We start from the raw sequence: 12,138 nt of genomic DNA, 5'->3' as shown, positions 1-12,138 counted from the left end.
TGCGTCGAAAAAAATACGCAGTTCATTATTTTTTGTGCATCAAAGTTCGTGTGTGCGAATTTTCAATTTTCTTGCTAAGTGATAGTTAACACTTAACACCTTTAAAAGAAATTGAGAACAACAATACAGCCAACTTAAATTTCTTAAAATATAGAAAAATGTAAGCTGTCATTTACTCATTCCTATTCATTTTTGCTCTTTATTTTGGATTTGAATCCCAAATGAACTAAATTGACAATCTTTATGTTGAAAATAAAGATGAAAATATATAAGAATTGATCTTGGACACTCATCATAGATCAAGTGGTAAAAAATAATAGAAATAGGAAATAGACTTTTATGGTAATAAAATAAACTGTAATTTGTACCGTAAACAGTAACTTAGAGAAGTACAAACGATAATAGGTATTTGTATATAAATAGAGGTAAGAACTTGTAATAAACACAACTTGATATTCAATAAATATTATCTCCTCAGAATTCATAAAATCAACACTTTACTTCATATTGGAGAGCACAGAAGCTTTTACATTGCAATTGAAATACAGCTATAAATACATTATAATTAAGTACACTAATAATAAAACACATTTGTTAATGATGGTATGAGGGCTAGTGCTCTTTAGAAATCTCCATTAGCAAAGAGAAGAGTTCCCTAGGCTGAGAAAACATGGGCATGTGATCGGCTTCTTCGAGTTCTTTCACCTCGGTATCGGGGTTTTGCTCGACCATCCATTTCTGGAACTCCATTTTTATGGCCTTGTCTTGCTTACATACGATAAAAATCCGATTTACCGAGCCGTAATTTTGTTTACTGAGCATGTCATTTCTTGCTTGATCAGAACTGAATGGGCTTCCTGGCCTTAGCAGCATTTTTGCCAAGGTCAAATCCTTTTAACAAGATGATAAATAATGATAAGTTGTTACAATAATGTATTATCTGCTTGCCATATATATATATATATAGAGAGAGAGAGAGAGTAGAACTAGGGTGTTTTTAAGCTCACCAAAGTATTTGGTGAGCTTAACTCCAAAACCCATCAAATCGGTTTTAAATGATTAATCCGAACCGTTAGAACCCGCCTATCTTACATGTGATGCATCTACATGTGAAATTTTTAAACATTCGAATTAGTTTAGTATAAAGTCAAGCAGTCAAAAAACGTTCAAAAATTGAATGCACTAAAATTAATTTATTAACCTTCTAATTTTGACCGATTGACTTTATACTAAACTAATTCGAATGTTTAAAAATTTCACATATAGACACATCACACGTAAGATAGACGGATTCCAACGGTTCGGATTCGTCATTTGAAACTGATTTGATGAGTTTTGGAGTTAAGCTAACCAAACACTTTGGTGAGCTTAAGAGCACCCTAGTTCTATTCATATATATATATACACATATGAGTAAGGCTACGGTGCTATGGGTTGCATAGAAGGCTACGGTGCTACAGCTCAATATTCGAGTTTTCAAAATTCTAACGGTCGATCCGAACCGTTCATCTTGTTCTCCATATTAATATGTATTTGGAGACCAAATTTTACATTTTTTAGAAATTTTTTACTATTTTTTTAGATAGGTAGAAAATCACTTGATCTAAATTTTTTTGCACCATTCAGATATTTGATTTTCTACCTATAAAAAAAAATAGTAAAAAATTTCCAAAAAATGTAAAATTTGGTCTCCAAACACATATTAATATGGAGAACAAGATGAACGGTTCGGATCGACCGTTAGGATTTTGAAAACTCGAATATTGAGCCGTAGCACTGTATAGATATATATTAGATCAGGAGTAAGCCTATGGTAATATACACATTATGGATCAATCCGTGCTATTGATTCACATCTTTATTTTCAAAGTTCAAAGTTGATATGAACGGTTAAATATGATCTTTCATATGAATATATACTTGGAGACCAAATTTTATATTGTTTAGAATTATTTTACTATTTTTTAAATAGGTAGAAAATAATGCGATCTGAAATTTTGGACCATCCGAAAGTAGTGATTTTATATCTATTTAAATAATAATAATAAAATTCCAAAATAAAATATAAAATTTTATTGTCAAGTATATTTTTATATGAAGATCATATTTAACGGTTCAGATTAACTGTTTAAACTTTGAAAATAGATATATAAATCCATACATAACATAAGAGGATCCGTCATATGCATATTAGCATAGTCTCACTCTTAGATAGACCTTTTGTTTTATTTTTACTGCTTAATTAAGTAGCAAAAGTGCAAAAGTTAAGTACTGCTTCTCATCTTCATTTTATTTGCCGAGATTTTTATTATACCATATTTCAAAAAAAAAATAAAAATAAAAAACTACGTTTTATGTGGAATTTAAAAAATGCTAGAGCCGTCAATTCAATCTGCGGCCTCATTTTTTTTCTTTTTTCTTTCGGAGGGGAGGGGTGGGATTAAATTGGATACCCTTTAAAAAAATATCAAAAAATGCACTATAATAAATATACTGATATTTAGATTTTTGAGGGGCCTCTAACTTAATCTGCAACCCTCCAAAAATGAGGCCGCATATTGAATTTAAGGCTCGAATATTTTTTGAATTCCCCAATTTCAGAGGTGTTTTGATTTTTTTTTTTAAACGGTATTAATAAAAATTTGGATTTTATTTGTTTTGTTGATATTAGTGGGTTGAAATTTAATTACCTCAGGTGGGCAGAGCTGGTACAATTTGGTGGCAAGATAAGTGGGTCCCAGTGAGGTTATAGGCTTAGGTCCTGGCATTTCTGGGTTCATGGAAAAGCTTGTATCCATGGAACACTCTACTGGATGCTCCTTAAAGTACTGGCATAACAAAAAAAACAAAAATGTACATTATCATATTTATTTCAAGATAAAATAAGATTCACAAAAGATTCTCAACCAAATTTTAAATCAGAAATTCATTATCAATTTGTTTAAAGGGTTTGGACAAAACTTTATCCAAAACCAGGTCTACATTACGGAGTTGGGTACGGTGCAACGCGTAGCATAGAGGGCCTCCGTGTAACGGCTCAATATTTGAGTTTTCAAAATACTAACAGTTTATCCGAACCGTTCAACATGATCTCTATATGAATATGTACTTGCAAACTAAATTTTACATTTTTTAGAATTTTATTACTATTTTTTTAGATAGATAGAAAATCACTTAATCTGAATAGTACAGAATTTTCAAATCAAGTGATTTTCTACCTATCTAAAAAAATAGTTAAAAAATTAAAAAATGTAAAATTTGGTTTACAAGTACATAATCATATGGAGATCATGTTGAACGGTTCGAATCGGCCGTTAGGATTTTGAAAACTCAAATATTGAGCTGTTGCATAGAGCTTATCTGATGAACTCTCCTTTATTGGGTTTCCTATGAGTGACGGGGACCTCGTCTCAGCTTTGCTAAACGGACTCGGACCGGAATACAACCCGTTTGTCACTTCGGTCACCATCTCTAGTTGCCATCTCCCCTTCTCCTTCTCGGAACTCCACGACGCACTGTTGAACTACGAATCTCGCCTTCAAGGTCAGTCAACCCAATCTGCCTCTCTTCCCTCTGTTTATTCCCCAGGTGCTTTTTATGTTAAGCCTAAACCCAATAACCCGCATGAATTCCAGCACCGACCCAACAACCCACCATCCTATCAGAACCATCCCCAAACCCAACAGCAGCCACACTACCAGGCCCCCAACACTTACCAACAAATGCCTCAATAGCCAAATCAAACTCGGCCTGCAAACCCCAATAACTGACCTTCTGCTGGACCGAAACCCCCTGCTGACCCAAATTCAAAGCCTCAATGTCAAATATGTTCAAAAATTGGTCATGTTGCAAAGGCTTGCTACTTCCGCTATGATCCCGATCCATCCTACCATGGTAAACCGGCTCACTACCAAGCCTATGTCGCACAACCACAAAGGTCAATCGCCTCTTCTTCCGAATGGGTTTTGGATTCCGACGCCACCAATTCACGTGATGAATGATCTCAAATTCCGACGCCTCTTCTACTCTCTTTTTCTTCTCATTCTCTTTCTCTTACCAAAATTCTACATGTACCAAAATTCTAAAAAAACCTTCTAAGTGTATCCCAACTCATATTCGATAATCCTCATATAATAATTGAATTCTCCAATTTATTTTGTTATTTGAAGGATACCACAACCAAGGCTACTATCCTTCACATTCCATGTAATAATGGCCTCTTCTCATTTTCTCCATCCTCTTCACCACCTCCTCAAGCTCTCCTAGGTGTCCATGTTAGCTCCGACATGTGGCATGCTCGCTTGGGTCACCCCTCCTCTACCACCACTTTACATTTACTAAATCATGCAAATTTACCTTGTATTTCCCAAAAATTGAGCAATTGTCATGATTGTTTCATGGCTAAGTCACATAAATTGCCATTTACTCCATCTCTTTCTACTACTTCTTCACCTCTTGAAATGATACATTTCGATGTATGGGGACCTTCACCCATTCCATCGTTTAATGATTTTCGCTTTTATGTGATTTTTGTGGATGACTATTCTAGATTTACTTGGATTTATTTTATGAAAAACAAAAGTGAAGTGCATTTTATCTTCTCTCGCTTCAAAGTACAAGTCGAAAACTTGCTCTCTACCAAAATTAATACCTTACGATCCGATAGAGGAACGGAATACCTACCTATTACAAAACAATTCCCTCACATAATCCATCAAACTACATGCCCTTACACACCCGAACAAAATGGACTAGCCGAACGAAAACATAGGCATATAATCGAATTAGCTCTTGCCATAATGTCTCATGCCTCTCTATTATCACTTTATTGGAATGGAATATGCTCAAGTGTTGTTTATCTCATAAACCACCTCCCAAACAATTCAGCCTTCATCCCCTACACAAAACTTTTTCTAAAGACCCCGACTACTCATTCCTTCGAGTTATTGGATGCCAATGCTTTTCGTATATTCGACCTTATAATTCCAACTAACTCGAATCCCGTGCTATTCCTTGTCTATTTCTTGGCTATGCAACAACCCAAAAAGGCTACCTTTGTCTTCACTTGCTAACAAATAAACTTTACATCTCCCGCCATGTTCAATTCGATGAATCACATTTTCCTTATAAAAATCCTCAACCTTCGGCCACTGTAGAAACAAATCAAAACCCCCTCAATTCCCAGACCGCCCCTCCTTTATTTTTAATTAAACCAAATACACATTTTCCCAATACCCAAACACAGCCCAAAATTACTACCTCTGCTAGGACTTCTCGACCTGCTTTTACACAGTCCACTTGTTGAACCCTTTCACTCCAGCTTGCTATTACATAGCCTGCTACTGGATCCCATTTGGCCGACACTACACAGCCTCATACTTCACTCTCTCCTAGATTCGATACAACACCTCAAATACCACTTGCTCAACCAATCTCTTCCTCTCATCCGATGACTACAAGAACAAGAGACAATATCCGTTGCATTCGTACCTTCCCTGATTGATATTGCCATATTCAATCTATTGTTCTGACCAATTCCCGTACCAAAATTTGCATTTTAAACTACCAAATAGCGTCTATAACATTGAATATCTATAGAATGTGGTACTGCTGCGCTTTCATTTTTATTTTGTAGAAAACATGCTAATTCAGGGAAGTTTTTGACATTCTGAGATTTTGATGCGACCCGCATCATGGACGCGAGTCGCATCACACCCTGACGCTACCACAAGACACGAGGTGCATCAGACAGGCTCCAACGCGGGTCGCATCACTGTTGACGCGACTCGCATCACTGTTGACAGAGCAGCCCAATAAAGCCCAGTAAAGGCCCGAATTGGGTGAGGTCATTTCAGAAAAGCTATATATAGACCACCCTCTGCCACCAACGAATTCATTCAGAAAGCAAGCTAAAGAGGGAAGATTTTGGAAGATCCTTCATAGATTCATCTCCTTCTTCGGTTTTATCATGATTTCTTTTCTTATCTCTTTCTTTATGATGCTTGAGTAGATCTATCTTGTTTCTAGGGTTGATGTAATCTAAAACTTTGTTTGTAATGCATTGAATTTGGATTTGAGTTATTCTTGTGTTAATTTGATTGAGTATTATTCTTCCATTGCTTGATTGAGATTGCTTGATTGAATCTTGTTGTCTATTGTTGAATTCTTCTTGCATCTCTTCTAGTATCTTGACCTTGAAGTTTCTTGCAATTGGATCAAGTATTTGAGGTAGATCTTAGATCTGAAAAGATAGATTAATTGAACCGAGAGGTGAAATTTCCATCTATTGAGAGATAGTGGATGCCTTTAGCAAACTGAACAAATGACTTAGATTGAACACTATTAAACGAAAGTTTGAGATTGTAGATCTAAGAAGGTGAAATTGCAATTCCTTACTAGGTTCATTAAGCCAATAAACGAGAGTTGAGGTTCAGGAACTTTAGATACGGTCAATAGATCCTTACACAAGTGAATAACTCAGAAACAGGTTCACTGCTGCATTAACTCGAGGACCACGCGAGTCGCATGGGAGACCACGCGGGTCGCGTCACAAGGGTCGCATGAGGGTCCAGAGAGGCAGAGTTGAGGATGAAGTCTGAAACCCTGGAAACTTCATTTTAAAATCGATTAAAACAAACATTTATTTTTTTTGTTATCTTCTGTTATTGAATTTAGGAATTTAAACAAATTCAAACCAATCTTGTCACTTCTAGTACCTAACTAGGATATTTAGTGATCTAGAGTTCAATTGTACCGTCCCTGAGGATCGATACCTGATTGTACTATTGGACAAAGGTTGTGCACTTGCAACCTAATACGAAAGCTCAATCACGGTTTAAAAGGATATAGCTAGCTGTACTCGAAACTTTGTGTGCACGCTTTTGTGCAAACACTGATCACGTGGCATTCTCCACCGCTCTTGAAATCAAACCTACATCATTCACTCAAGCCAACTCTAAACCCGAATGGCGAGAGGTTTTGTCTCTTGAAATGAATGCTCTCGCCACCAACAACACCTGGACCTTAATCCCTTCACAACTGAATCAACCCGTCAGGTCAAGTGGGTCTATCGTATCAAACGCCGTGCCAATGGTTCAATCGAACGATACAAATCCCGCTTGGTTGCTAAATGATTTCACCAAACTGAAGGTATTGACTATTTCGACACTTTTAGTCCTGTGGTTCGACCAACTACAATTAGTAATCATCCTTTCCATAACAGTCTCCTCCAATTGGCCGATACGACAACTCGACGTCCACAATGCCTTTCTAAATGGGGATCTAACTGAACAAGTTCAAGACTCAACCACCTGGCTTCATTGATCCTGACCATCCCGACCATGTCTGCCTCTTATCCAAAGTAATTTACGGCCTCAAACAATCATCCCCCGCTTGGTTCACCAAACTCAGCTCGGTCCTCCTCACCATAGGATTCATAGCTTCCAACTATGACCCTTCTCTCTTTCTTTCTCACTCTCATGACCATACCACAATGCTCCTAATCTATGTCGATGACATATTGATCACGGACAACAACACAACTCACATCAACCAATGCATCTCACACCTACAAAATGCCTTCTCCCTCAAAGACCTCGGTCCTCTTAGCTATTTTTTGGGCATCGAAGTCTGTACCATTGATCTTGGCCTATAACTCAACCAAACCTATCCCAACCCAATGACCCCCAATGCTTATCTTTCTCATGGAGATAGCATTCCTTTTGACAACCCACGCCTCTACCGCAGCATAGTTGGTGCTCTCCAATACGTATCACACGACCTGATCTTTCCTTTGCCGTAAACAAAGTTTTCCAGTTCATGCATGCTCCTACCAATAATCATTGGTCTACCGTCAAACGTATCTTGCGATACATCCGTGGCATATTACATCATGGCACCACCTTTCACTCCACCTCTATTCCCATCTTACATGCCTATAGTGATGCTGACTGGGCTGGCTCTCTTGATGATAGACGCTTGACATCTGGCTTTTGCATATTCTTAGGCCAAAACCTCATCTCTTGGAGTGCCAAAAAACAACCGACCGTTGCTCACTCTAGCACCGAAGCTGAGTACCGCAGCTTAGCAATCACTTGTGCTGAGCTCCTTTGGATCCAATATCTTTTGCAAGAACTTTGGATACCTCTTCATTCTCCTCTAACCTTATGGCGCGACAACTTAGGAGCTACATTTTTAGCCTCTAACCCAATGTTCCATGCTCGCACGAAACATGTGGAAATTGATTACGACTTTGTTTGTGAACGAGTAGTTTCAAAAGAGTTGAATATTCGCTTCCTATACTCCAAGGACCAATTGGCTGACATCATGACCAAACCACTTCCCACTTCTCAGTTTCAATTTCTCACATCCAAGCTTACTGTGACTGATGTCACTCCGGCTTGAGGGGGGCGTAATAACCATATCACTGGAGATCTCCATCCGATACTGAATCAGACAATCAATCCAGAGATGATTCTCCTTCTATGAATAAACGGTCTCTGCTAGGAAATTGTTTAATCTACAGCTCATGTTTCCATTTTAACTTCTAGCAATGTAATTCGCCTATTAATAGGCTGTAACATCTTTTTATCAAATACAATATACAAAACAAAAATTCAAATACCATTTATCTGCTTCTTCCTTCCTTATTAAAAATACAAATGAATATCTAGAAATAGTGTATTAATCTCGGGCAGGGGCAGGGCGGGCCGGGCATACCCGGGCACGGGCACGGGTATCACGGGTAGACGGGTATCTCGGGTATTTTTTTTTTCAAAAACTGTGCTCTGCCCGTTTTATACCCGTGCCCGTTGTACCCTTGAGGGGCAGGGCGGTCCGGTCCGTTTTTTTTTCTGTTTTTTTTAACAGTGTCGTATAAATATTATTACGTGTTTATAATTTGACTTTTAAAATCTGAATAGTTCAATATCAAATAGTATATATATATATATATATATATATATATATATATATATATATATAGAGAGAGAGAGAGAGAGAGAGAGAGAGAGAGAGAGATGGGCTATGGTGCATTGCAATGCGTGGAAGGGTTTGTGCACTGGACCATAAATCTAAAATTCAAAATCCAAATGACCGATCCAAACCGTTCATCTTGTTCTCCATATTAATATGTGCTTGGAGACCAAATTTTACATTTTTCTGAATTTTTTTATTATTTAAAGTATTTTACAAAACTGTTGATCCAACGATGGCTTAACAAAATAGTAAAATCAGCAGCCATCGTTGGATCAACAATTTTGTAAAATACTTAATAAATAATAAAAAAATTCAGAAAAATGTAAAATTTGGTCTCCAAGCACATATTAATATGGAGAACAAGATGAACGGTTTGGATCGGCCATTTGGATTTTGAATTTTAGATTTATTGTCCAATGCACAAACCCCTCCATGCATTGCAATGCACCATAGCCCATCTCTCTCTCTCTCTCTCTCTCTCTATATATATATATATACATACATAAAATTATCAAGTCACATCTTTATAAGTCCTAAATAAATAAAATTTGTAACTTATATATAAAAATTATTCTTGCGAAAATTTGTATGTTTATTCGGCTAAATACAAATATATTTATTTATTTCTTTACACGAGTCATTTTATTTTATTTTCAAATTCTCATTCTAATTATATGGTTTCATAATTTATTTATATCTCGAAATTTTTAGTTTACATTTTAAATTGATAATATATTTTCTAAACGTTCATTTTATTTTTAATAGGTTAAATCAATTACTAATTATTTTAAAACAATGTTGCTTAAATCAATTACTTTAAATTGCATAAATTTAATTAATATATGTATAATATAATATATGTATATATAATATATTTACATATAATTATATATAACTTAGGTTTTTTTTACAATATATTCAATGTTTTTAAATTTGATATACATATACATATACATATACATATACATATACATATACATATACATATACATATACATATACATATACATATATTTAGTGTTTTAAAATGCGGTCGCATGCGCTATGTATATATGTATAATATATGTATATATAACATAATATATGTATATGTATATATAATATAAGAGGAGGAATCAAGTTACAACAATTTTTGAGTTACAACAAGCATTTTTTACATTTTCAAAGCCCAAATCATCGATCCAAACCGTTAGATGTGATCTCTACAATAAATGTGCTTGGAGACCAAATTTTACATTTTTTGAAATTTTTTTACTATTTATTAAGATGGGTACAAAATTCAATGGTATGAATTTGACTAGTTTTTGTACCCATCTTAATAAATAGTAAAAAAATTCCAAAAAATGTAAAATTTGGTCTCCAAGCACATTTTATTGTAGAGATCACATCTAACGGTTTGAATCGACGATTTGGACTTTGAAAATGTAGAAAATGCTTGTTGTAACTTGTTGTAACTTGATCCCTCCTCATAATATAATACATTTATGTATATATATGTATATGTAATATAATATATGTATATGTATATGTAATATAATACATGTATAATATATGTATATACATATACATATAAGATGAATGCTAATGTTATATGTTTATAAGTGAAAAAAAATGTTATATGTTAATAAGTGAAATATGTTATGACATATAAATAATTCTATGATCAAATTTTATACAATTTAAGTATCCTTAGGTGACATAACAACAACCATCAATTTTATATCATTGAAAGATTCAAATCATTTTATAAACAGTAAAACACACATCAAATTTTATTATTTTTATAAACATGATATAATATATATGCATCACATATATCATACCTATAATATTAATTTGTAATTTTGGACTTGATTATTAAATTTTATTATTTTGGACTTTCATTAATTTTCTCTCTGTCAACATGGTTCGGATAGGCTATTCATATATCTATAATACATAGGGTGGGGGGAATTTTTTTTGAATTTTGATTTTTTTTTTTTTTAAAAAAAGGTACACTTGTATACGGGTACGGGCACGGGTATAATTCGGTCCGGATATGGTCGGGTTTTTGCCCAAAAGACGGTGACCGGCCCGTTTTTTGTCCGTACCCGTGTACCCGTTTACCCGACCTATACCCGGGTTCGGGCACGGGTACCCTGGGCATAGGGTACGGGCGGGCAGGGCACGGGCTGCCCTATGTGGGCAAGATTAATACACTATCTAGAAACACGTTTAACCGGATAAATATATTGACAGAACTGGTTCGTCTTTACGCAGTTCACTAGCTACATAATTTTTCATTCTTTTTATTAATCTTGCGCTGCATGAAATGAAATTAGCTCTGTCAATAACACATACCTCCTCTTCAGTCTTGGACATGGAAAGCATTTCACTGGGCATCATAGCAGTGACAAATACAGCAACAGATACCTTCTCTGGGAAGGTCTCCATGGCGAGTGCAATGACAAAACCCCCCAAACTGTGTCCCACAAGGACCACCTTTTCTTCTTCCGGGATGGCCGCGATGGAGTCCAACAGAGGCTGACAATAATCGGCAAATGATTCGACCTCCTCGATTTTTCTATGGTTCATGCCTGATGCTGATAGATCAGGAGCGGTAACACGGTGACCGGCTTGTTCTAGAAGAGTAGCAAGCTTGTACCAGCACCATGCACCATGGCACATGCCATGGACTAGTACAAAGTGTTTGTTGTTGTTCTTGGCCTCCATTTAGAGAAATTGATTGGTTGTGAGTTGTGACTATTGAGAGATGTTTCTCTGAGGTTTATAATGAGAGATGTTTCTTTCTCCTATGAGTTCAGATCCTCTGCATTACCTTACCGTTTGAGTTTGAATTCGGACCCAAGCTTATAATGTATAATTTTTTTTAAGATTTGTGCTAATATATAATTAACGGATCATATTCAAACTCAAACGGTAAGGTGAGAGTTCTGAATCAAGTAAACGGGAAGGTTTGGAAAAAGAGAGAGATAAGAACACAAGCATGGTCCATTCAAAATTTGACAAAGTCCCCTAATGGAATTTGAGGTCGCTGCCAGTTCTTTTAGCAAATTAATGTGAACTTTACAACCGCACATGACACATCCCATTGCAAACATATAATTAGAAATAAATTAATCAAATTTAGAAGTAATAGAAAAGTCAAAAGGGGATTGTTTG

The 12,138-nt window shown here is 35.7% G+C and overlaps 2 protein-coding genes across 3 annotated transcripts in view; one reads left to right on the top strand and one right to left on the bottom strand.

Moving 5' to 3' along the window:
- LOC144555066 (Pentatricopeptide repeat (PPR-like) superfamily protein) overlaps nucleotides 1-12,138 on the top strand; it is a 71,681-nt gene that overhangs the window by 52,711 nt on the left and 6,832 nt on the right. The window lies entirely within an intron of this gene.
- On the bottom strand, nucleotides 434-11,870 carry LOC144555067 (polyneuridine aldehyde esterase-like). 2 transcript variants are annotated; one of them, XM_078303274.1, is made up of 3 exons: nucleotides 11,317-11,754; nucleotides 2,691-2,828; nucleotides 434-891 (listed from the first exon to the last, which is right to left on the bottom strand). In XM_078303274.1, the coding sequence occupies exons 1-3, from the start codon at nucleotides 11,686-11,688 to the stop codon at nucleotides 613-615; spliced, it is 789 nt and encodes a 262-aa protein (XP_078159400.1). In that variant the 5' UTR covers nucleotides 11,689-11,754; the 3' UTR covers nucleotides 434-612. The 2 variants fall into 2 exon arrangements, with proteins under 2 accessions (XP_078159400.1, XP_078159401.1); XM_078303275.1 differs by lacking the exon at nucleotides 2,691-2,828 and having other exon boundaries at nucleotides 11,317-11,870.

Source organism: Carex rostrata, chromosome 6 (assembly GCF_964058835.1).
Source record: "Carex rostrata chromosome 6, lpCarRost1.2, whole genome shotgun sequence".
NCBI classification, from domain to species: domain Eukaryota; kingdom Viridiplantae; phylum Streptophyta; class Magnoliopsida; order Poales; family Cyperaceae; genus Carex; species Carex rostrata.
Note: the sequence above shows the minus strand (reverse complement) of the source record. Positions and strands in the feature narration are given on the sequence as shown.

What these genes read in the sequence shown, in the direction of transcription:
- LOC144555067 (XM_078303274.1), bottom strand. Translation starts at nt 11,688, where the DNA reads ATGGAGGCCAAGAACAACAACAAACACTTTGTACTAGTCCATGGCATG. An exon ending in TGTCCAAGACTGAAGAGGAG is followed by an intron (nt 2,829 to 11,316) that starts GTATGTGTTATT and finishes TTGTTATGCCAG; the next exon opens with TACTTTAAGGAGCATCCAGT. An exon ending in ACCAGCTCTGCCCACCTGAG is followed by an intron (nt 892 to 2,690) that starts GTAATTAAATTT and finishes TCTTGTTAAAAG; the next exon opens with GATTTGACCTTGGCAAAAAT.